At 37.0% G+C, this 24,550-nt stretch overlaps 2 protein-coding genes across 4 annotated transcripts in view; both read right to left on the bottom strand.

Moving 5' to 3' along the window:
* Positions 1-24,550, bottom strand: part of LOC129578170 (uncharacterized) — a 110,730-nt gene that overhangs the window by 71,433 nt on the left and 14,747 nt on the right. For both annotated transcript variants that reach the window (XM_055466341.1, XM_055466343.1), the window contains exon 3: positions 1,611-1,756. In XM_055466341.1, coding sequence (XP_055322316.1) covers positions 1,611-1,756 — 146 coding nt within the window. The remainder of the gene's footprint in view (positions 1-1,610; positions 1,757-24,550) is intronic.
* Positions 21,209-23,325, bottom strand: LOC129578176 (neuropeptide FF receptor 2). 2 transcript variants are annotated; one of them, XM_055466353.1, is made up of 6 exons: positions 23,196-23,325; positions 22,771-23,083; positions 22,458-22,636; positions 22,176-22,319; positions 21,689-22,048; positions 21,209-21,536 (listed from the first exon to the last, which is right to left on the bottom strand). In XM_055466353.1, the coding sequence occupies exons 1-6, from the start codon at positions 23,217-23,219 to the stop codon at positions 21,336-21,338; spliced, it is 1,221 nt and encodes a 406-aa protein (XP_055322328.1). In that variant the 5' UTR covers positions 23,220-23,325; the 3' UTR covers positions 21,209-21,335. The 2 variants fall into 2 exon arrangements, with proteins under 2 accessions (XP_055322328.1, XP_055322329.1); XM_055466354.1 differs by having other exon boundaries at positions 22,458-22,597.

Below are 24,550 nucleotides of genomic sequence, written 5' to 3'. Positions count from 1 at the left end.
TTTCAGAGCTGAAGTCAAGTTTGTGGCAGCATTATTCACAAAATTTCGAACTGTTAAAGCTCGATCAACAACAGAAAAAGAATCGCGTAGCAAAGGTGTGGTCATTTCGATGAGCTAAAAGTTTATGTGCAACATTTATGCTTGCTTATGAATCGACCGGAGTATTAATTGAGTTTTCTTTTCTATTTTCAACAATAAATTCAAATACCAACACCTAGTCATTATTGCCAATGGCCCCATAATAAATGATCTCTGACAATCATAATGAAATTGTTGCAATAATTTTATGACTTCAGGTTTGTCTGAATGGTGTTATTTATCGTTCGAAAGAGGAAACACAGTTGTGCATTTCTCATTCTTTCACGCCTCATGCGCTTGCCATAACGGTGAGCTTTTATGTGTTTTTTCCCACCGATAGAGCAGTGTATATAAAATATTCTCGATATTGGTCTGCTAATTGCATTGACACACGAAGATATTGCCAGTGCAGAGTGTGCAGGAGAGGAAGAATGTGGAACAGAGTGAATAAGCGATAGCGAGAAAGACCCAACGCTCATTCCAGTAGAATTTCTCATAGAATGCCAAAAGGATTTTAACGTTATATTAATTGCTTGTATATTTATTAGATGGAATGGTTCATTCTTGTGCTGCTATTTGCCACAATTTAGTGCATCAAGTCTTGACTTATTATGACGAATATTTACATTAAATGCAGTGAGCTATATGGATGCGATGTGGGTGTTGTCAATTGATGGCGGTGAGTGTGAGGACGGTAATATTGGAATGCGAAAGAATATGAGAACGGAAGAGTAAGAGAAAGTAAGAGAGTTCTATCTTTCTTATTAGAGAAAGAAAGCATCAAGGAGCAAAACAAATTATCACGATAAATGAACGTGCGTCGCTGTATGCGTTTTTTCTTCTCTGTTTCTTGATACCTTTCACTTAACATCATACTTTACATAATTCAATGAACATATAATGCCCACGCCTAACTTTCTCCACTTCAACCAATCTCTCTCTCTCTGTCTCTCTCTCTCTGTCTCCATCTCTATTACCTTCTTACTCACTCAATCTCTAATATGCCATGCCCCATTTGCATCTCATCACACTCATTCCAACGTCGAACACACATAGTGATGCACACATATCGAATCAAAAAACTGAAACGGAGATTTTGGCGAAAATATCCAATTGATAAAGGCGATGCAAATGTGCTCATCGAATCATAAGCAAAAATGAAATTATGATAGCAAAAAAGAGTCTAAATTATTGACAAAAACACTGACAAAACTGACCAACTGGTTAATTAAAATGTCTGTAGCGGACACATGGCATGTATGCCAACTTCCAGGGACATTTTCACATCGAATAACTCTCATGATAAACCATAATATTGCGGCTATTTTTCCGACAATCAATTTTGCACTTTATCAACAGTTTTCAATTCGGTTTTTTTTAAAAATAAAATACAGGGGGAAATAGACGCTTTTTCTGAAGATATCGTTCGGACAACTGAACTTGGATGAACCATTTTATGAAACCAATTAATTTATGAATGCAATAGCATTGCCCTGAAATTCATGAGAGAAAAAAAAACAAGGAATATTTACCAATTAGTAGCCCTTTTTTGGCGACCTTGCACACAACCGAAGCTGGTGTTATGATTGCGGGCAAAGTTTTTGACCGCAGCAAAGGTGGAACGAGTCTCCGTGAACTCCTCGTGCTCGTTTGAGCAGCAAGTGCAGCAGCTGCAGCTCTGAAACAAATGAAAAAAGATATGAATCATCAGTTTTTTTTTTGTTGCATTTTATCAAAAATTTATGAAATGAAATGAGCGACATATGCAACAAATGCATTTCCCAGAAATATTCGGGAATCACCAATTTGATCATTATGAACTGTTTGACATATCGAAATTGAATGAAAAAAAAAAATTCAAGCACCACTGTAGAACAGAGTCACAAGATGAACACAAAACCCATATTCGAAATATAATGGTAGATTTATATTGGATTTATTGCGTTCATTTGCTGGTTCACATTCATATCGAATTCAATTTTCCATTTTGGTTTCCGTTCTTCAAAATGAACTTTCATTGACATTTTAATTAAATTGATCAACAGCAGCAACAAAACTGCAAAAGCATACACAAAACATACGACATTGGCACATTCATTGCCAATTTTCTAGTGGATTATTGTCAAATTGTGTCTTGATTCGATTTCAAGAAGTGGGATTTTCGAGGACACACTTGAATCATTTAACATGCAATTGAGTGCACGGACAATCACACCCAAAAACAGACACACACACACACACACACACACACACACAATGGGAAGCAAAATACAAACCGGACTAATGGTTTTGTGTTGAGTTTGATATACAGTTTGTAATGTAATACACATTTCTCTTGGATTTAATAAATTGCACAGTGTATCAAATTCCCGTTTTAAGGAGAGCTCGAAACCAGCGCAAAAGGCAATTCCGTTTCTGAAGAGAAAAAAAGTAAAACGAAAATTTAATCGTTGCCATTTTTCTTTGCTTCCACAGTAAAATTCATTCATGTTGAAAATGTGTTGTGCTGTATGTGGAAATAAAATAAGTCGCATCCGACTAAGAATGCTCATGTATTAATTCTGAACAACAAATCAACATAAAATAACCGAGTAAGCAGTGATGAAGCATAAAATACAAATGGATTCATTTGTTGTGAATTTATTTCAACATTGCGAATGGAGGTCTTTCGTTGGCATTTCAAGTGTATCTTGAGCTTGTGCCATTCCGTTTGTCACTTTTGCTTTTTAGCTTAGAAGAAAAATGTAGGCGAGAACATGACGTCATTCGTGCGCGACAAGAGATCATATGTGCCAATAATTGTTTTGAGCGCCGGCATTTGTAAGGATCAGCACACAAATATTCGTATTATATGGCTTTAAATCTGGTTTATTTTTTCTTCATATTCCTTGTTTGACGATGGTTTTTGATTGCTTTTATTGCAAACTTAGTTCGAATTTTCACAGCTGCTTCCTGATTTAATTCTTAACTTTTTTTTCGTTCTCTCTCTCCCTCTCTCTCTCTCTCGCACTCCACCTCTCCGTTTCGAATGAAAACTTGCAGCGAATGAAAAAAGCAGCTCGATTTTTATTCGACTGATCTGTGTAATAAATCAATGTCGTGCTATAATTTACTTCACATTTTTTCGGCTTGGAAATTTGTCATATTTAGTTTGACTTGTGCTCAAAATTTCCCGCCTATAGTGGCAAGAAAAGCGCGAAAAAAAAAGATATAAAATGAACAAGAACGAAAGCGGCTTTCCATAGCGATGTTCGGTGGGTTGGACTCTTTTAAAAAATTCAATTCACATTCACAAAGTCGGAAATCAAGGCATTCGCCTTTTTCTGATTTTGTTTTTTCCACTGGTTCTCGTTTCCCCATCAAAATTCACTACACAGATCGTTTTTCTCCCTCTCTCCATCCCTCTTTCTCATTCTCAATTGTTCTATCTATCATTCTCCCTCTTCTTCTCTCTGTGGATTTTTATGATTTGAATTTCGTTTAGAATTTTCTTTTCTAATATCTAAAAGAGTGTTGGCAAACGAGTGAAATGCGGATGATATATATGCCCCTCTCATGTTGATATGCATGCATGTATTATGCAGATATATATGATACATATGAGCACAACAAGTTTGACAACAAGCTGCCGCAACATCTACGGCAAATGGATCTGGTGATGGATTTGGTTGGAAAACAGTTTTCCCATTCAATTGGCTTGTGGCGCATCCTTGACGATGTTCATCATGCAATTTATACGTAAACAATTAAATTAATTCTGTGCTGTGTGCGCTCATCATCAAAATAAACTTTTAATTGTGAATATAAAATGTTGAATGAAATATTGAACATTCAGCCAATTCAGCTAAAATTTCGTTGGTTTTCCAACTTTTCAACTGACTTGACGAAGGGGAAACATGCATTAACTAGTTTTGTTGCTGCTGTTGTGACAAAACAAGAACATTCGACTGTCATTCGCAAAAGTGCTTTCGTAAAACATTCATTTTGGTATTTAGAAACTAGCGCACAAAGCAGACCATTCATTTGCCACTGGTTCATTTAGAAAATGTTCAACTTTTCAAATAAAAAAATACCAACAAAAAAAAATAGTCCCCTGCTTGTCTCTGTCATGAATAAGTGATAGCAATTCAGAATGCCGTTCCCATTGGGGAGCCGAGAATGAGTGTAATGAAATTAAAAACGAAATGGAATGATTTTTCTTGTTACGATAAATGAGCCGAATGATAAATCAAAAAATCCATATAGTGTGTGCGTGTCTTTCTTTTCCTCTATTCGCCCGGTGGAAAGGGAACGATTGGCGTGAGTGTGTAGTAACGCAATAAACTGGATTGCACGGTATAAATTTGTACGAATCCAAAACGAGCAAAAACCCGTGGGCAATGACATGGGGAGACACATTTGTCATTACATTTTTCGTCGTATTATTCAGTTTGGGGCGATGAACAACATATGCCAGACAAGAGAATGCACGTCGTGACTACTTATAACAAATGGCAGTAAATATGAAAATATGCGTGCGTGCGTGTGTATGCGTGCTATGTTCTATGTTTGGATGTGATAATATGCGTGGCATCATCGAATTAGGTGCAATTCTGGTGAAATCCTCAAAATGTACAAGCTTCAAATAACTATAGCGCATGCCAGCGAAGGGGATTTTTATGGGAATCATGATCGCAAATTTGAAGATTGATTCAATGTATATTTTTCCGGTATTATGAGCAACATAACCAGGAGATGAGAGAGAGAGTGAAAGAGAGAGACAGAAGAAAAACAATGACTTTGAACTCGTAACAATGACAATTAAACTACACACTGGTTCGGTAGGTGTACGTTTATTATCTTTGCCGAGCAAAAGGATACATTTGCTACTGTCGACTTCTGCATGAAGAAGAGAAACAATATGAATGTGCATGTGACAACGACTGCCGCCGTCCAGCAAAGCACAGCTTACCGTTGTTATTGCACAAGTGTATAAGATGGAAAGAAGCTTTTGGCTCAATTCTGCTGGAACACATGTTCATCATTGAATAAACGATTCCCTCTTATCAGATAGAAATAAAATAATTTAATTACCGTAATTCCGATAAATGTACATAATTTATTCAAGTGAAACAATCAGAATCTACCGAAATACGAACACAATAGCAAAAACAACAATGGCAGCAGCATCCAACTGATACGGCTACTTTATGGGCAAATAAACGAACAGACGAACATCAATATCAAACACAGCAATTCGATGTTCAATACCATTCCCGCACACATAAAAATACTCAGGAAACGCGCACACACACACACACACACACACATACACACACCAAATGGAAATAGCAACACGCAAAATTGCCTTAAGATTAAGAGAATTGCTGAATCGATCGGTGAACATGAGATTTCAATATTTATTCAGTGGTTTTGACCAATGGCTCCATTGAATTTTAGTTACATCCAGCATGTGGATTTCATGTCAACCGTTCGTATCGGTACTGGGATCCAAAAAGTCAGTCGACGCCGTCGCTCGACACCTGCACCAATCAGATTGATAGAATATGCCGACGTCGAGGATTGTCGACGTGTCAGAGAAAATGAGGAAACCAATATGGAAAATTTCGATAATTAAACGTAAGAAAAAGGCAATTTTCTAAAATTTGTGGCCATACTGAATAGACATCACGTTGTGCCGTACACAAAGAAAAAAAATTTGTTTACTTTGTTGTACATTCCGTATTTTCGTAATTTCATTTTGCCACATTTCATCATTTATCATCATTACATGCGATCGAGTAAATAGAAAATTGCTTTTCGACCCTATGAACATGGTGTATCTGCGTTAGCGGTAGGAGGGGAAAGTAAAAGAGGGGCAATGTACAAGAGCAAAGGAATCAAACAGATTCTCCATCTTGTACAACGAATCGGATTGATTGCAATACTGTGAATACGCACATTATTTGGTATCATTTATGAATCAGCTGCTTATTATCGAATATAATTTTGATTATAAGGTCCCTCATCATAAAACAACCATTTACCCGAAAATAGATGGCGAGTGTTGATAAAATACACATAGTCACCGCTAATGCAGACGATAACGACAGCAACAACAATAACGACGACATATCGAACGATAGCGCGCTGTCGTCTCGACCCAACGGAAATCAAATGGAAATAGAAAACATTTTGTCGCGCGCACATCATCATCATCACACCATTCGCCTGATATTGATGGAACGATACATCGAGCAATAACAACAAAAAAACACAAAGCAAAGCAAAAACAAAATCAAACAATGGAAATAAAAACCAAAATGAAATCTAAAGCACGAATCTTTCATGAAGATACATATACCGCCACTTCAAGAGACGATGGATTTGAGCGATGGGCGGATTTCTTTTTTTAGCATTCAACGCTCGCTTATTCTAGAGTGGATTTTCATTGAAATTTTGTCGCATAGTTGCATGTGAGAGTGAAAACACTGATCGGAATAAATGATTCGCCGTTGACTCGTTTGCTTGGTGTATATATCAGGGTAATGAACACAAATCACAATAGCAAAAATTATCTAATAAATTTGATCATTATTTTCTATTCTCTATTTCAATGTTTCAGTTGATTCGGTGTGTGGATATGCGTGTGTGTGTGTGTGTGTGTGTGTGTGTGTGTGTGTGTGTGTGTCGACGAATATGCAGAGCAGCAAGCGAATAAAAAAGAATGATAGACGCGTAAGCCATGCTAAGACACATGCATCCGTCAAATATTTCACTCCGACACATAATTTACGCAGCTCCTAATACATCATTATGATATCAACGACCTTGACAGTGTAAACAAACAAACAATGACGTCCATAAAATGGCGACAATGATACGTTTCCACATTTCCCCATCGTAATATAGTAAAGTATCCACATTCAGTCACTTCGGTGTCAGTCATCGTCATTCGTTCCCTCTATTCGGTGTCCCGATGCATGACAAACGACTGATACGGCAGAAAAAACAACAGTCAAAATGCTATTGTGTGATTAGGCAAGCATCGAATAACACACATATCCTGCAGGAAAAAAAAACATACTCAACAGTGCTGTTGATTCACTTTTTCCTTTCACCATTTTCAATGCGGACTAATTAGCGCACATTGAACGAAAGCAAAATGTGAGCACGTGACTATTTTCTCTCATCCTCTCAATCTCAATAGGGCCACACACACACATTCACATGATTCACATTTAAATACCTCTTTTGCGTTCACTGAATAGCTATGTCGTGTGTATCTTCATTTTAATGAACGAAAACATCTTGAGTACGCGAAAATTACATCCAATTATATCGATTTACTGTGTAATTATTAACAATGACAATACAGATCATTCACATCATTATAGTCAAATTAGATCGACATAGCCACTAAATTACACCAAAGCAAAACAACATAGAATGAACAAGATTTTAATCAATGCATCCATGAGTTATGCTGTGTGTTACATTGTCATTGTTATTGCGACATCAATCGAATCGATCAATCGAATTACCGCAATATTGTCAACTAGTTTATCGATTCTCTAAATTATTCCACATTCGAAATGACATCGACGCAATTGGTTCTATGCAATGTGTTTGAAGCTAAAAATAAAATAGCGGTCGTATGGAGTCAAACATTGACTTTATGTGTGAAATTAAAAGCGTCTACATTTGTCAATTATGATAAGAAAAAAATCAATAAATTAACCCTAGAACAAGTATTAACAAATCGCGGATGGATGAATTGCCGAAACGACGAGAAAATAGCGAAGCCATCGAAATGCAAATGCTGTGAACAACGTGGCATTTTCGTTCGCTTTGGCACACTCACATTCAAATACACACAGTTTGTGTGTACGAACTGTTGCTTTCGCGCGTTTTCGAACGGCAAGGAAATTGAATTAAAGTGTATGGCGCTGAGTGAAGGTTAATAAACATTTTTTTTTTCTCTCTCTTAATTTTCTTTTGACCGGAAGCATGGCGCCTGATAAAACGTCCAATGACATTTTATATGCTTTATTTACGTTCAGCTTTTTTTCCCGCTCTCTATCTCTCCGCTCTGCACCGCACAACAAGTGAATTGGTGCGCCTGCAAAATTAATGTCCAGAGGAAATAACTCATACAAATGACATCGAAAATCCACTAGCGCGACGCTAAAACGGAATTTAGTGTCAGTAATAGTGTAGTTTCGAAAAAAAAAAACACTTCATTTGCACTGAATTTGAGGAAACGAAAGAAAAAAAACACAAAATCCAAGCAATCGTTTGAATGCAATGAAGAAGAGCAGAAAACATCATATTGGATAGAAACAAAGTTTCGAAATACGTTGAACTTGTCAATATATCGAACAATACTAGTAAAATTGGCATCAACTAATAATCTTGTCGCATAAAATTCACAAGCATTCAAAGTATAGTTGAAAATAGGGTATGAGTATTTCGCTTGAATTACTTTCAAAAGAAATCGGAAGTTCGATTAATAAACCATTACGCTGTAACGGTCGTGAATTCCAAGAAGTGTTTGCTCGAAATACCCAACAAAATTCCAGTGAAATGACAACGGATGCCACAGACAATGAATCGATAATGGCTGGAAGAAGTAATAGCGGCGACATTGTCGGCGTTGGCAGCGTCAGCAGCAGCAGCAGCAGCAGTAGCAGCAGTACGGTTCGAAGACACAAAGCAGCTGAAATGAAAATCGCTTCATGTAGCCGAATCTATGCGTGTCAATACTGCTGTCAAATCGATTTGTTTGTTATGTTCAGCTACACGATCATAGCGGTATTGGACAGCTGTTTTCGTCTTGGACACACAGTCGTTGTCGTCGCCGAGTGTCGACTTTACAAAATGCTTCGATTTTATTTGCTCGCATATCGCAATCAGTCAGATACGATTCAAAGGATTTTAAAAGGTTTATGTGCGTGTTTTGCTGCTATCCTTTATATCGAAGTCTACATAATCGCCGGATTTTTGAAGTTTATTTTGAAGCCAATGCCACAGTGGATATCCGTTCAAATTCACGGCCTACTTTTTAAATTCCATTCGAATTCATTGCAAAGGGATCGTGATTTTGATGGCCTAAATTCGAATGAAAACACTTCGTAAAATACATACACACAAGTGCGCGCGTACACACACACACACACACACCTCGGGCAACTGCATCAGCCATTCTGCGGGTGCCACTCATCTCATTTGTTAACCAAAAAAGGAACAGAAATAAACATAAGCATTTGATTAGTTGTAAATAAACGAAAGAGAGAGAGAGAGAGAGAAAGAGATAGAAAAAGTGTATCAACCGATAGGTACAAAAGTGTGCACGCTCATCATCAACGGCAAAGCGTCAACAAAACGAGCACATATAAAAATAAAAAGAGACCCAATAAATTGTGTTTTTTTGGTAAAAGCGTATACGGTGGTTTTTCTTCTTCTTCGTATCAGTCTACTTGAAGCTCTTAATCTCAACGAACACATAAACCATAAAATATATACGTCGTTCACTTTGATTGATGCAAACATGCTTGATACACGTACACACAAAAAGTTCTCTCTTTTTTCTGAGCGATAAAACCAAAGTGTGTGGAATTATTTTTGGGAAACAGTTTTTAAGTATAATGTTTCAATTACGAGGTAATGGCATGAATAATTGAACATACGGGCGAATAACTATGGCCGAATTTTTTCATCAATGTAAACATTTTCATTATTACTCATATATGTAAATATATGTTGATAAAGCATATAAATATTTATAATTCACATCCAATTTCCTTCCAAACAATCGATTTTCGCTCTTTCGATTTTACTTCGCTCATACATATATTCCACACAAATACACATTTGGTGGTGCTATTTAGCGGTCTTGCTATTGTTATAGGTCTTCCTTTTTTTCCAAATGGGAAGCCGAATCGTTAAATGATCCGATTAACGAAATTGAAGTTGAACTTCCGTGCGGAAGGTGAAACGCGAATCGTAGCTATTTTATGTGAAGGCAGAAGAGAAAGAATCTCATTTCATTTCGATTTAGTACTAATCGAATCATTCAAATGTGTTGGTGTATATTATGGTAGTCGCGTATTAAGAACGACACTCATTGATGAATGCGTATGTGTTTTTTTTACGATTTGACCGAAATGAAAAGTAAATAAAAGTTAAGTAACAACTTATAAAATGGTGCTTTCAAGTACTTTTTACACTGGAATAAATCTCATGAGAGTCTTTCATGACGTAACACACAATCAAAAGCAAACAGAAATATCTTTTCGACCGACCGTCCTGCTCGAAAAGAAAACCCGGCGGACCGATAGAAAAATGAATGGTAAAATTGGTTTAGTGTGATGGAATAGTTACAATCATTGCTACGTAAGTAGCAATCGAAACGGATAAAAAAAGCCGAAAATGACAGTAATAACATAAAAACGGAAAGCTCGAACTGCCATTGCAAATCGTCAAGGCCCCGTCGTGAATTAAATTCATCTCATGCGATTCGAGACACTGTCTATAGCACAGATCATTTTGTGTATTACATGCACGTATGAGATGCGAAATAAAGAGAAAGATGACGGTGGTGGTGGTGATGTGGCGGTGACGGCATTGATGTAGTTCACGAATTCCACTTCACAATTGATTTGAATCATATTCAAAATGTATAACGTTTCGGTTTTTATTTTCTATCATCAGTTGAATAAGGGAAAAAAGAGCCGGATATCGAGAAAGAATGAAAGCAAAGTAGAGAGGAATGGTTAAAAAATAAAGAAACGGAAAAAACATTACCAATCACACAAAAGAAACGCACACACACACACAACAACAACAACAACGGAAAAAAAGCGGAAAGGAACGGCGCAATCGATGCGAACAGAACCATTTTCACATGCGATATCATACTGTTAAACGAGTGTAGTAATGGAAACTTATAGAGTATGCTGGATTGTCAGCCATTTCGAAAAGATAAAAGCTGAAAACAAAACAACAACAACAACAGCAAAAAAAAGCGTATCATTATTTATTTCAGTCAATCGAACGGATAGGTTTCGTTCCTTATTCCGCTTTTGTCAACCGCAACACATCGATTCGCATACGAATGCGATTGCGGATGTGAATGCGAATTTTGGATACGCAAGCAAACATAATCTTCGATAAATGCACATAAAATTGAATGAAAAGGAAGATGTAAAACCTAATTGGTCTTTTGTGTCGACTAAGAGCGTACAGAAAAACTGAAGAAAAACGCATGGATACAAAACAGAGAAAAACGACACACTCAAACACCAAGCATATAGTGAAACGAATATAAATGTGAATGGAATTTGCGTTATAGTCAGTCAATCAATTTAAAAGCTAAAGCATTTGGTTTGGCAAAATGTTTGTTTACATTGCATATTGAATTGTGTGTCTGCGGTATTGTGCACTAAAACGCTAAATAGCAATCGCTTCTATGTCATGAATTATTCAAAGCGTTTAGCGTGTACGTTTTCTGGCAACTGCATAGGCATTGTTTTTGGCCACCCTCTGATTCACAGTCTCCTCTCTCCCTTGCTCGACCGTCACTCACCGCAAAATAATAATGGAAAAATAATTTTATGGTTTACGGTAATCAGCTCTACGGGCGAAACAGCACATCCAATCGAAATGCTCGTTCCATATCCTGGACAAGCATCAGCACAACGAGAGCAAAAACCTATGGAGTTTGTTGATAGTTAGTGCCAATGGTGGTACTCGAAAGCGTGATAATTTCGGGCGCTGTGTATGTGTGTGTATGTGCTTGTATGTTTGCGCTAAAAATTGGTGATGTTGATCGATGAAGCATAATTTGAGTTTCAGTTACCCGCAGGACATTCTATATCAAGCTTATTATTTTAACGCGCATCAGGTGCAAAATTCGTCGTGAAAACCATCCCAGATGGTTTTTCATCGAGTTGACTTGAAAATTCCAACAAATCATGCTGATTTAATACGGCCAAGCACCAGTCAGTTTGGCTTTATTCATTGATTCCAGTGAATAGATAAGTTTGTGATTAACCACGTGTTGGCGTCATCATATTTTGACGTTTGTTTCATTAGCCCGCATAAAACGACATAAACAGGATTTAATTTTATTTCCCTGAATATGAAAACTCTTCAAACAAAATAAAATGCATCGTACATATAGCTAATGTACACAGCTGAACCAGACCACATGCACACAATGTACGTACACTGTGCACGGCATTCTGAGTAACTTAGATACATCTTTTCGTTCAAACATAAAAGTAGAAGAAGAAGAAAAAAAAAATCGAAAAAACAACACGAAATATAAAGTATTTTCCACATAAGCTTTAGAACAATTTCATTTAATTTGGTTGATGTAATAGTTGCCGCAGAACACGGTCGGTCTTTCACATATTTTCGGTGGCTGTGTTATAAAAAATCAACATCGTTACGTGCATGGTCACGAAATATGCTTTGAAAATTGTCATTTGTCGTATACCATTTGTGCTATGTGACACTCAAGCAAGAATTAAATACATTTATGTTCTCACTATATACACGTACATATATTTGAAGTTTCTATCGCTGTCAGTGTAAATTGGTCGAATTTCTCTTCACATTTCCTTAAAATGTCAACATGTCGATTGAAATTCCAAAGTTTCTCAATGAACTAAATCTGTAGCAAAGTTGACAACTTTATTTCATACTTGATCGTCTTTCAAGACATCATCAGAGTTCGCAAAGAAAAAGGAAAAAGAAATGACGCATAGCATTTCTCTTGTTTGTGTGTGTATTTTTAGGGTTGTCAAAAAGATCGAAGTCAAATCATATACGGAATATCCCATATGTCTATGGACAATGATGACGATAACATGCAGAAGACAGGGAGCATCATGAGGATAACATTTATTGCCCGAATCGTAAAAGTATACAATAATACGTTCAGTACTCTGGGAAATGTTCATAAAATGGGAATTTTTATTGGCGCCAATAAAGTTATTTGGCAATTGTATCGTGTGTTATTATGCACGCCGTCAATTGAACGTAGGTTGGCCTGAAGACAAACGACTTTGAATAGCCGAAACACAGTGAACACACTAAATATAAACGACAGACCGACCGACCGAGTCGAAACAGATTTTCACAACACCGCTCGTTAATTTCGCAGGCGGGTGTATTTACACTTTAACCGGGTCATTCTGTGCTTGAACACATGCATAAATATGATATTATTATTGCTGCTGTTGTTTTGCTTTTTCTTATTCTTCTGTTATTCCATTTTTTTTTCCATTCCGGAGGAAGGGTGAGACAGAGTAAAAAAAGAATAATCGTTTATTGCGTATCGTATATCATTGAGCTTGAGAGAGTTTCGGTATGTCACCCATCTAAATGTGAACAATTGAAACGAGCATTTCTTTTTCTTCCGTAAAAAATCATTGCGTGTTTGCATACTCACACATACACACACACACACACCCAGCCAAAGTTACAATGCTGAATTCCTGAACGAATGTAAATTGAATTTTTCAAACACTGATCTGACTATAAATAATATAAATATAATTTTTGCGTGCAATCACACCATCAACAACAACACACACACATCGTGTGTGGTGATCGTCCGTTTGCTGCTGTTGAGATAAAATGTGCAGGGTAAAGCCAACGGAAATTATATGCTTTACGACAACGCTGGATATATATTTTTTATTTATATAGATCCATTGTTGAAACGCACGTTCGCACTCATGTGAAAATGAAAAACCAAGTAGAACAATCCACCATAATCCATGCTCATAACACAATTATGACAGCAGATAATGTGATGAATGTTTGTCAGATGGCGGCAAACAAATTGAACACATTGAAATTCAGATTTATGATCAAGATTGATTGAGACCATATAAGCTGTGTACATGTGTAGTGTGTACACTGTACAGCTTTTGAGATGCCGTCACTGTATAGAAAATAGAATTTTCGTTCTCTTTGTTTCTTTCGCAACAAATTTCGAATAATCAAATTCCATCACTATATCACACTAAAAAAAGGATACCAGAAATGAAAAAAAAATATCAACAGCAATGAATGTTCCATCTAATAAGAATTGCAAATGTATATACTCATAGAAGTCTTTGTTTTCACACAGTGAAAGGTCTTATTTATTTATTGTTTTTTTTTTGGTGGAAGGAAAAACAATAACATTGGCACAAAGCACGCAATTCGATGTACTCGTAGTTCATTTGCTTTGGTAATGTTTTAATGAGAATTAACCACTTCGCAGTAGAATGAAATGAAATGGAAAAACAATAATAACCAACAACGACAACAACAAGTGTAGCATAAACGTCGACCACAAAATGGAACATTTTGCCACTAGCCACAATGTGCTCTTTTGCCTTCGAAAACACAACCTTATCTGCTTTACAGCAATTACGGGGAGATTCAACATCGTTCAAAGTCATCATTCATTAAATTGGATTGGAAAATCTTGCATGAATCTGATGCCAGGCTTAAACGACCGGATTGTACAGCCGTTGCCCACTCTCTCTCTCTCTCTCTCTCTCTCTCTTCCTCTTCGTATATGTCTGTATCCCAAGCAAAAATTCACACTGAATCGACGTTGCGTTAATACATATCTGACACTGTTCTCACACGGTTTTGAACGTCAAACCGTGTGGCTATGGTATAGTAGAGTGTGAAGTCATTTGACACCATTTTTGATGTCAAATAACCGTGTGGATGCAGTTTATGTTTTTGTATTGGACAGTGTGGAGGTCCGCCACACTGTTTTACATTTGAAACCATGTCGCCGAAGTGTATGACCATTGCATTATCATGGCGAATTTTGAAACCAGTTTTAGTGTCGACTCTTGATACCCGAACAAACATACACTGCATCCACACGGTTATTTAAAATCAAAAATGATGTCAAACGGCTTCACACTCTATTATACTATAGCCACACGATTTGACGTTCAGAACCGTGTGAGAACAGTGTCAGATATGCGTTAACGCAACGTTAATTCAGTGTGAATTTTTTCTTGGGTATGTGTGTGTTTGTGAATTGGTCGTAAATGAGAATAACGAGTGGTGATATTCAGTTTGATGACCTTTTATTATTTATTCGTAAAATTCCGCCTGAATCGATACTTCTCATCTCGGTTTGATATAGGCGCCTCACGTGCTCCGTCTCGTCGTATCTCTTTCGGTTGGACGGTTCATCCAAGAACGGATGGACAAAACCTATTTTTCAACATAACCGTTTAACCGTTCTACTTCTTGTTCTGCGGCAAGCGGCGGAAATACGAAAGCATATATCTTGCAACAGTAAAATGGCATAAAATCACCAGCGATTCGAAGTATTTCGAGCAAACAAAGTAAATGCGTCATACTTTGATCCCTCATGACTTTTTCACACCCAAACATGACTCAACATTCCCCATACAATATAAATAACTGAATCGATTGTGATTCTTTTCGTTTCAAGAAAACGCTCTTATTTTAAATTACAAACACTTCAATAATCATATATTATTACGTATTTGTTATGTAGAACAGCAAACGGTTTTTGTTGTTGAAGTGGAACTTGGATCGAAAATAAATATCGAGAGCACACTCCCGCTCATACACATTTCGTGCAAGAGTGAAAACTGAACAACAATTTTTTTTTTCGCCTGAATTTAATAGCTTCTTTAATTTCCAGACAGACAGACAATTGAACAAAGCTGACTCTTACCTTACGCACGTCAATGACAGCAGCTACACTACATTTTATAGTTCAACGATCGATGGATTTATGAATGTCGAATGCATTTAAAAAATAAACCAGCTCAAGCAATAACGTTAAATCAATAGCAGCAAACGGTAACTGCTCCGGCAATAAACAACCGAATGCGACGTGCATATGAGCATTGAGCACACAATCAAGTTGCGCATCAAAGATGAAAAAGGAGAAGAATAAATGATTGCCTGGTACAGAGTGGAAAATTTTGGATTTTCTTTTCGATGCAAAAGTTTAAAGTTCCAAGAAGAAGAAAAAAGCAGAGAAAATGTTTGCTTTCACAGAAATTCTACGCTGAAAATGCAACAAGAAAACATTGTTGCAGTCTTTTTATGGATGGTATGTGCTCGGTGTGACAAAACCGACTTAAAATTTCGTTAAGATCATTTTGTAGTCGGAAAATGTTCACTTTGTAACTTCAATGAGAGAACATCTATATTCGTAGCAAAAATGACATAAGATGACATCAATAACAAGAACAACAACAACAACTAATACGCCAAAAAAAATCATCGGCAAAAATTGCATTATCAAACTCAAACGAATGTACAAAACTAATATCGAAAAGTTTGCTCTCTCTCTCTCTCTATCTCTCTCTCTCTCTCCCTCTCGTTCGCTTGCTCGATCTCGCTCTTCAACAGAATTCAAATACAAAGTGTGCTCGAATCGAATTTGCTAACAAACAAAAGTTGGATAAATATGTGCGTCTAACGGGATCAATATAATAGTGTTTTCCAAACTGAAATAGCCACTTTCAACACTACGGCAATATGCAAAGGGCATACACACTTCAAAAGGCATCGGTAGGTGTACAAAGTGAGCACTATTGATAGAAGCAGAATGTTCAACAATCATGTGATAACAATGAAGAAAAATATTTGCATCATCCGGAACAGGAGATGCTACTCAAACACTATTTCGTCTGTGTGCACGCCACAGTTGAGGCATGGCAATCGTTGAATTTCACATTTTTATTATACTTTAATAAAGAATATTATTATCGATGTAATACAACGCACCAGAAGAAATAACAACATCAACATACATAAACTTCAACAAAATTCAATGTAAAATCAATCCCACCTAAAAATTCCATGTATACGTAAAACAAAACACATAAAGAGAAAACTTTTCGCCACTTTGTTTGCCACACCGAAGAAATATTTATTGGAAGCGAACCGTAGTAGAGTTTTATCATCATACGAGCCATACCAAGTCAGGCTAGCGAATCAAGTGAACCGAGCAAACGTATGTGCTATATGAAATGCCGAATAAAATAAAGTGTATAAATTCTGGTAAATAAATCGAAATATTCGTTGTTTTTATGGTTGATACAACAAGTATTGTGTTGTTTATTCTTGCCGTTGTACCAAACCCCAAAATAAAATCATCCAACAGTTTCGTGCTGCTTACGGAAATACTCGGAAAAAAAATTCTGTATAACAACATTGGAATGTATTCCGTCGAGAAGTCGATGCTAGAATTTATGGACATGTTGTTGTATTCACAACGGAGAAAAAAGCTCCAAGCACAATTCTCTCAGCCAACAGCGAGAAACTATACACATGTAAAATATAATAACGAACAAAATAAAATTAGCAAACGCTTTTATGTGATGGAGAACGAGAAGAAAACTCACCAGCACATATACACACACATGCAACATTGATTGGCCATGTTCGTTGCTTATTGTTTACCGGAGTTCGACAGAGATGTGCTCTGAGAATAGCACTCAATATTACATCTAAACAAAAAAGTAAATTTGATTTTGATTTCATTTCACAACTGCATGCAAGTAAATCAAAATCCTTGTCCGTGTTTTTCTTTTTTCTTTTTTCTTTTTTCTTTTTCATTTTTCATTCCGGAGAATAGAACTGCATTTGGTTGAATGGTTCAACTGGAACTTTTGGAGCTGATGGATAGCAGCTGCTACTGCTGCACAAAACATACCGAAAATCACCAATTCCCACAAACTGCCATCGAAAAACGCAATTATGCCCAACACATACAGATAGCACGTAACCGGAATTCAGTAAAATTCATCAAATTATTGGATTTCGAAAAAGTTATTTCATCATGTACTATTTTTGGCTAGAGTCAACAATGCGAACTTGACACTAAATTCAGTGAGTTATAATTTAATGTGATGGCTTTCAAATGAAAACGTTTATCGTTTAAATGACAATTCATTTATCCTTGAAAAGTTCAATCAAAATTCCAAGATTATGTCATGACAGCTGCACATTTGAGTTCGATGGATAGAGAAAAACGAACTCAACTCACTTTTAAAATTGCTTGCTTTGTGTTAAGGCCTTGTGCAGGCAAAATGGAAATTCGAAATTTGAATGGATTTTGTGGAATGTTTTGATTAGTTTTTTTTCCCCCATTTTGGGTTGTATGTCTTTTGAAATGTGTTGCCCCGACTACGCCTTATAAAGGACAAGAAGCAATATGTATTTCAGAAAATTGAACAGCTCTGTTGGAGTTAATCTTGGAAAGAGTTTGTTTTTTTTCTCATTCCATGTCATAAAAGTGAATGCACATATTCAAATTGAACGCGGTAGGGGAAAAGAGTGCATTTTATGTGTACAGCAGTGTTTCCTGTTTTAAGCACAGTCATTTGGGACTAGGATTGATTCATTTGATTTAACCGTTATTTAATTTCCCAATGAAATTTCCATTTTGGTTTGCATGTTTTCGCAATTTGTGTAATTCACGGTAGTTTTGTTTTTGTTCTCGTTGTCTTGCTCATTTTCCTTTGAGATGCTTCATACTGCACGGAGAGTGATTGCGAGTGGGACGCATTTTAACGGTGGACGAAAATTTGAATTGAACTTGAGACCGATGAAAAAATGAAACTGGGTCAGCAGAGAGAGATAGAAAGAAAGAGAAAGAACTCATTTGAGCGGTTGTTGTGTTATTATTTTGTGTGGATGTGTGAAGATAAATCTCGAATCGGATTTCATTTAACCGACACGCTATTTTTAAAATCGCAAGACGCTTTCCGTTGCAAAGTTGCCATTGTTGACATTCCACTTGAAAGCAACAATAAACAACCATTTATCCACACACACACACACACACACATACACTAGAGATATATGCATGTAGGTAGGTTTTACATTTTATTGCCTTTCGTCATTTCTTGTGCGCTTTGCAGCTTTTTCACTTTGTCTTTCCTGCTACCTCGCTCGCATGTCGTTTTCTCTGAATATTCCAACATCGCGCATATGCTTGAGTTGCGAAAACAAAAGCAAACACTCAAACGCAACTACAATAAAGATAATGAAAGACCTAGCTCATACACATGGAAAAATCTACGGAATATATGTATAGATGTAGAACAAATGAAACGACAAAACCCCATTTGCCAAAGCAAATGGAACAAAACCGCAGGATCTTTTCAGCGTTTAAGCATTTGCGTTTTGATGAGTGGTAGCAAAACTCAACAGTTCCAAAAGTGCAATACACAATTGAGACATGCACATTGGACAATGTTAATCGTTTTTCGTGCACCATTCCATTTTGTAAGCACATTCGTCTTGTTCGTTGTTTAACTCGCGCGGTTTAATGTACTCGCTCTATCTCTCTACTTGCGTGTGTCTCGATCGGTAACTCTTTTCTCTAATATTAGCGGAAGCACGACGTGCTCTTCAACTTTTTGAAATAAATATGCTGTTTTCCCACTTTTTAATACACACACACACACACTTAAGATGAAGATGACAGAAGATGAATTCAAAGTGGGTGTAGAAAAACAAGAAAATATGACAACAACATCGGGGTTTGTAACAATGAGTTTTAGCTTTTCGTCAAGTGTTCCGTCGTCGATTTCGCTGAAGAGTAATACCAAAAATTATTGTACACCATAAAACCGTTGGAGCTGCTTTAATTGCCAGTTTATTTACAGTTCTTCATAATTTACAATTTTCGCAATGCCGTCCGCTTGCTTTCTACGTCCGTGCTAATGAATTCTTATCGGTTGTCGAATAAAGAAAAACAATGAATGGCAACGAACAGAAGGAAAAAAAAAATCCAGGCTTTTGTAAATAAAGTGTCGCTTTTAAAATGTAAATTAAGAAACTTTTCCGGATTGAATATTTTATGGGACATGGAGAGCCCAACAAAAGCCATTCACTGGTACTTGTTATAGGTGTTGCTGTTTTTTCTCTGATTCAAGGCGTATTTCCAAATCTGATGCGATGCCATACGATACGATACGATCGGTTCAATGGAAAATTAAAGCCGGAAAATGTGTGTAAATGCTATTCGTTACATGGTCGCAATTTGTATGGCACAGTTGCTTCTGGTGCGTTCGTTTATTCGTTCAATCATTTGTTAAACATTCAGATAAATGTCACGAAAAGTGGCACACACCAGTAAATTTATAATTTTTCTCACTTGGGTGATAAATAGCCTGTGTTTTGTTGTTGTTATATTTGTTTGTGTATCACAGAGCAATATGGGAAAAGACAGACAGGAGGGTGGGTGACTGAGAGAAATGTATTTAAACATACGTTGAACCAACGGCATGTGCTGCGGAAAGAGCGAGAATGAAATGCCGAGTGTGTTTATTTGAAACATTACCGGCAGTCTTAACCTTCTGGGAGTTTCGTTTCCGTTCATAAAAATGGAATTGAGAGTTGAATTGTGTGTGTGTGGCCATATATAGCCATGCAGCTTATGTTACTTAGATCATACCGTTTTACCGTGTACACAGTACACCCGATTGCATGTTATAGTTTTCCCGAATCAGCTACCAATACACATAACTCATACCGTTCAACTGCAAAATTGTCCTTGTTCACACAACGAACGAGAGAAAATGAAAACAACAACACTAACTAAAAACAAAAACTCGCACTAGAGTACACAGTGCGTAATAAATTATTTAGAAACACAACATTCTATCGGTGGAGAAATTAATGAAGAAAATGCTCGAAATTTCATTTTCAAAGCGGTTTGGTTTTGAATGGCTTCAATCACCACTTCATATCACTTGAAAAGTATATTTCAGTTAGTTTCAGTTAAAAGCTCTGCCATTGCCTCAATCACTCAAGGTGGTATAATCCAATTGTCTTCAATCAAATCTTACATACGCGCTTGTGCTCTTCATTTAACATCAAAATCACTTGCGACGAAACACAATCGCACGCTTTTTTATCTCCCTTTCTTCTCATTCTCTCTCGTCTTGCCTTCACCAAATGCAGACGTTCAAAGGAGCAAAATTAGATGTGGAAGAAGAAGACGAAAAAAAGATACAAAAATTATATTTCTCAAGTTCTGTTTTATTAATAGATATTTTGGACGTCAACGACCGTTACCACTGACAACCCCAGTGTATATTTAATTTGATTCATTCCGGTTCCATCCCATTGCAACGCTTTACCGGAAATCATTTCAAATTGTCGCAATGTAGCACATAAATAATTGGTCAATTGTCAAATAAGTGGGCAAATTAGGATATAAAATGATGATTAATTTCGCGTTGTTGTAATCATTTGACGTTATTGGTGGTGGCGGCGATGACGGTGGTGGTGGCCGTACTGGTGTCGTTGTCGTTGATGTTCGGTGGGACTGTCTGTTGCGATAAATATGCAGCCGATTTAATTGTAGCGGGATTTGGCACAGTTTCCTGGGTTAGACGATATATAATCGGCTGTACATCGACGTTCTGTTTTTCCACCATCAAATGTCTCTAGTCAATAAAGAAAGCAGACAAATGAGCTTATTTGGATAGGATGGAACACATTAACACAATGAACACAGACACATACATGCGTTTGCACGAAACAATGTGTGTGTGTGTTTGCTATTTTTGGTTGGCAAAAATGACTTGCTATGGCAAACCTTGTATTTCAGTTGTTTGAGTGCATGAAGCAATCGGCCAAAATGCTTCGGTATGATTGGTGTTTGATGATAGGCTCGACGAAAATTGTCATTGGTTAAGCCATAAATGATGGGATTTATGGCCGAATTTAAGAATAAACAATAGTGTGAAATACAGCTCAACAAATAGAAGCCCCCTTCCAATTGATTCATTACAGCTCGTTTTATTAGTTTTGTTCGCATAAAAATCAGCACCGTAAAGGGTATGTGTAACAAAACGAATATGCCCACAATGATGAACAGCATACGGGCAACTTTTGTCTTATATGAAATGGTTATTGAATTTTCACGCTTCAATACTTTTTGTTCATATCGATCCAGCTGCAAAAAAAAATGAAACAATGGAACTTGGTTTAACTAACGCTTGAATTTTCTTGCGTTCGCCATTTAATTTGGAAAAATCGCACTGAAATTTCCCAGTAAATCATTGTTAATATATATTGTATACCTTCCAAAAGATCGCTGAGTAGCAAATTATCATAACACAGAGCGGACACAGCACCAGAAGCATCAAAATAATATTCCAGTAAAGAGGTAAGACGGTCATATTCTCCATACAAAATTTTTCGACAAAATTCTTCCATTTGCGCTCCTGTTTTGTTGTTGTTGTTGTTTCGTTTTTATCATAGTTGTGGTAGTTGTGGTGGTGTACATGATTCCATGAAACAAGAGACGATTTTTTGAAATTGGACCCCATTGAGCGACGAATCGAAAGGATCTCAGATTATACCTTGTAATTGCGGTAAACCGCAAAGGGAATCGATATGGTTAGTCCCGCCAGCCATGTAAACAGCATGGTCATCTTTGCACCTCGCATTGTTATACGCTTCTCCATTGGCAACACAATGGCTGTTAAACGATCATAGCTAACTACGCACAAATTTAGAACGGCCGTTAGAAGAAACGTCACTAAAATAATACAACATTCGCACATAATAATTTAGATAAAAGGAAAGTTAAAAGGTTCCTAGAAGGAACAATGGCAGACACAACAGAAAAAAAAAACGATAAATGAAAAAAAGGGGGTTTAGGTTTAATAGAACCTTGTAGAAAACCATCCATTTTGCATCCGACCGGACCGAGAATAAAGTTTTGAAAGAAATCACTACAAATGAACACCGCCGGACATAAAAAGATTGTCAACGTATCGGCCGCTATCATGTTAGCCAAAATATAATTAGTTGGTGTGTGCAGCGCACGATTTCGGAAGACGACATTCAGCAACAATAGGTTCCCAATCACGCCGCACAAAATAATCGGTAGTAAAAGTAGAGATTTGTAAACAATTTCGGCATTCGGTTTTGAAAACCATATTTGAAATGGAAAGTCATGTTGAATCCAATCGGGCTCATTTGACTGACAACCAATGCAGAACGAGGGAAACCGAACGGAAGAAAGAAAGATGAATAAAAAGATTTATAATTACTTGAAGCTCAATCAAAAACTTTCGATGATGTTGATTAATTACCGAATTATTTGAGGATGAAGCCATCTTTTTACACTTTAATCCATTCAAATCACACGACCACAGCACATAAACCGAAACAAAAATTTGGTTAACACGATTCGCTCGCTGGCTTGCTCTTGTTTAAATGGACACTTTTCTTTGATGAAAGTTCTTTACGTACATGTGATTGGAACATTCTGGATGCAAAACATTGGGACAATGCCATGATTACCGTTTACTGGTGTGAGAGGTGGTTGTTTGAAAGTCAGATAAGAAACAAACATTTTAGCCACACAAACAATCCACTTCGTATCAACATACCATACGCAAATAAAAAAGAAGGAGTAAAGGGGAAGGAGGTAGAGAGAGAGAGAGAGAGAGAGAGAGAGAGAATGAAAAAAGCATTTGCCTTTTGATAAGTTAATTGAAAATGATGGCTACAATTAATTCTTATCATCAACTCATACCACTTGATGGGTAATAAATTGCCATCGGTGGATTTAATAGCCATTGTGTATAAGTAAAATATGACACATCAACATGGCAGAGGTGGTGCCCAGTGAACTCTCTCTTTCTCTCTCTCTCTCTCTCTCTCTCACTCACTCTCACTGCCACATAAAAGGCGAGCTGATTCGAAACTTTTCATCAAATTATATTTATCGCCACGCTTGGAAAATGTAAACACATAGCAACTGCTTTAATCATTACTCATCGTGCAGTTCAGCTCAGACACACACACACACACACACACACACACACACACACACACGTGCTCATCCAAATCACTCGTCCACTTTCACTGGGCTCGATCTATTTCTCTCTCTCTCTCTCTCTCTCTCTCTCTCTCTCTCTCACTTTTCCTCATCGACACAAACACACTTACACACATGGTGTCCGTATAAAAAGTTTGCCTTCTATCTAATGCGTTCTCTAATGCGACTACGATGGAGATATCGAGAAAAATATCGATTGGACAAAATAGCCGGCACCGTCGACAGTAGCGTCTAAAAATTGCGATTTATATTGAACTTGAAACAGTAATACATTTTATATATTTTTATACATTTGTTGTATTTAAAGGCTGACATCGGTGACGCTGCTGCCGTCGACGCCGAACATCAGAGCTTTCCATTCTCTACCACGTACTCTCTTTCTTCGTCTCTGTAGCATTTCTCTCACAATACACATGAGATCAATTTACTTTGCTTCGGAAAACTTTGTTATTTTTTTATTATTGGTTTTTTGATGCGTTGGCCAAGTTCAGTGCGACGCAACCGAGCCATCGATCTCATATCGTGGACATATTGTTTTTTTTTTGTATTTGGACCCAGCCAGAATGTGAATCACTTTCCACTGCTGTCAATTTAACGATGGCA

This window comes from Sitodiplosis mosellana, unplaced genomic scaffold (assembly GCF_009176505.1).
Source record: "Sitodiplosis mosellana isolate CC-2019 unplaced genomic scaffold, AAFC_SMos_1.0 Smas_scaffold_6226, whole genome shotgun sequence".
Classification (NCBI taxonomy): Eukaryota; Metazoa; Arthropoda; class Insecta; order Diptera; family Cecidomyiidae; genus Sitodiplosis; species Sitodiplosis mosellana.
Note: the sequence above shows the minus strand (reverse complement) of the source record. Positions and strands in the feature narration are given on the sequence as shown.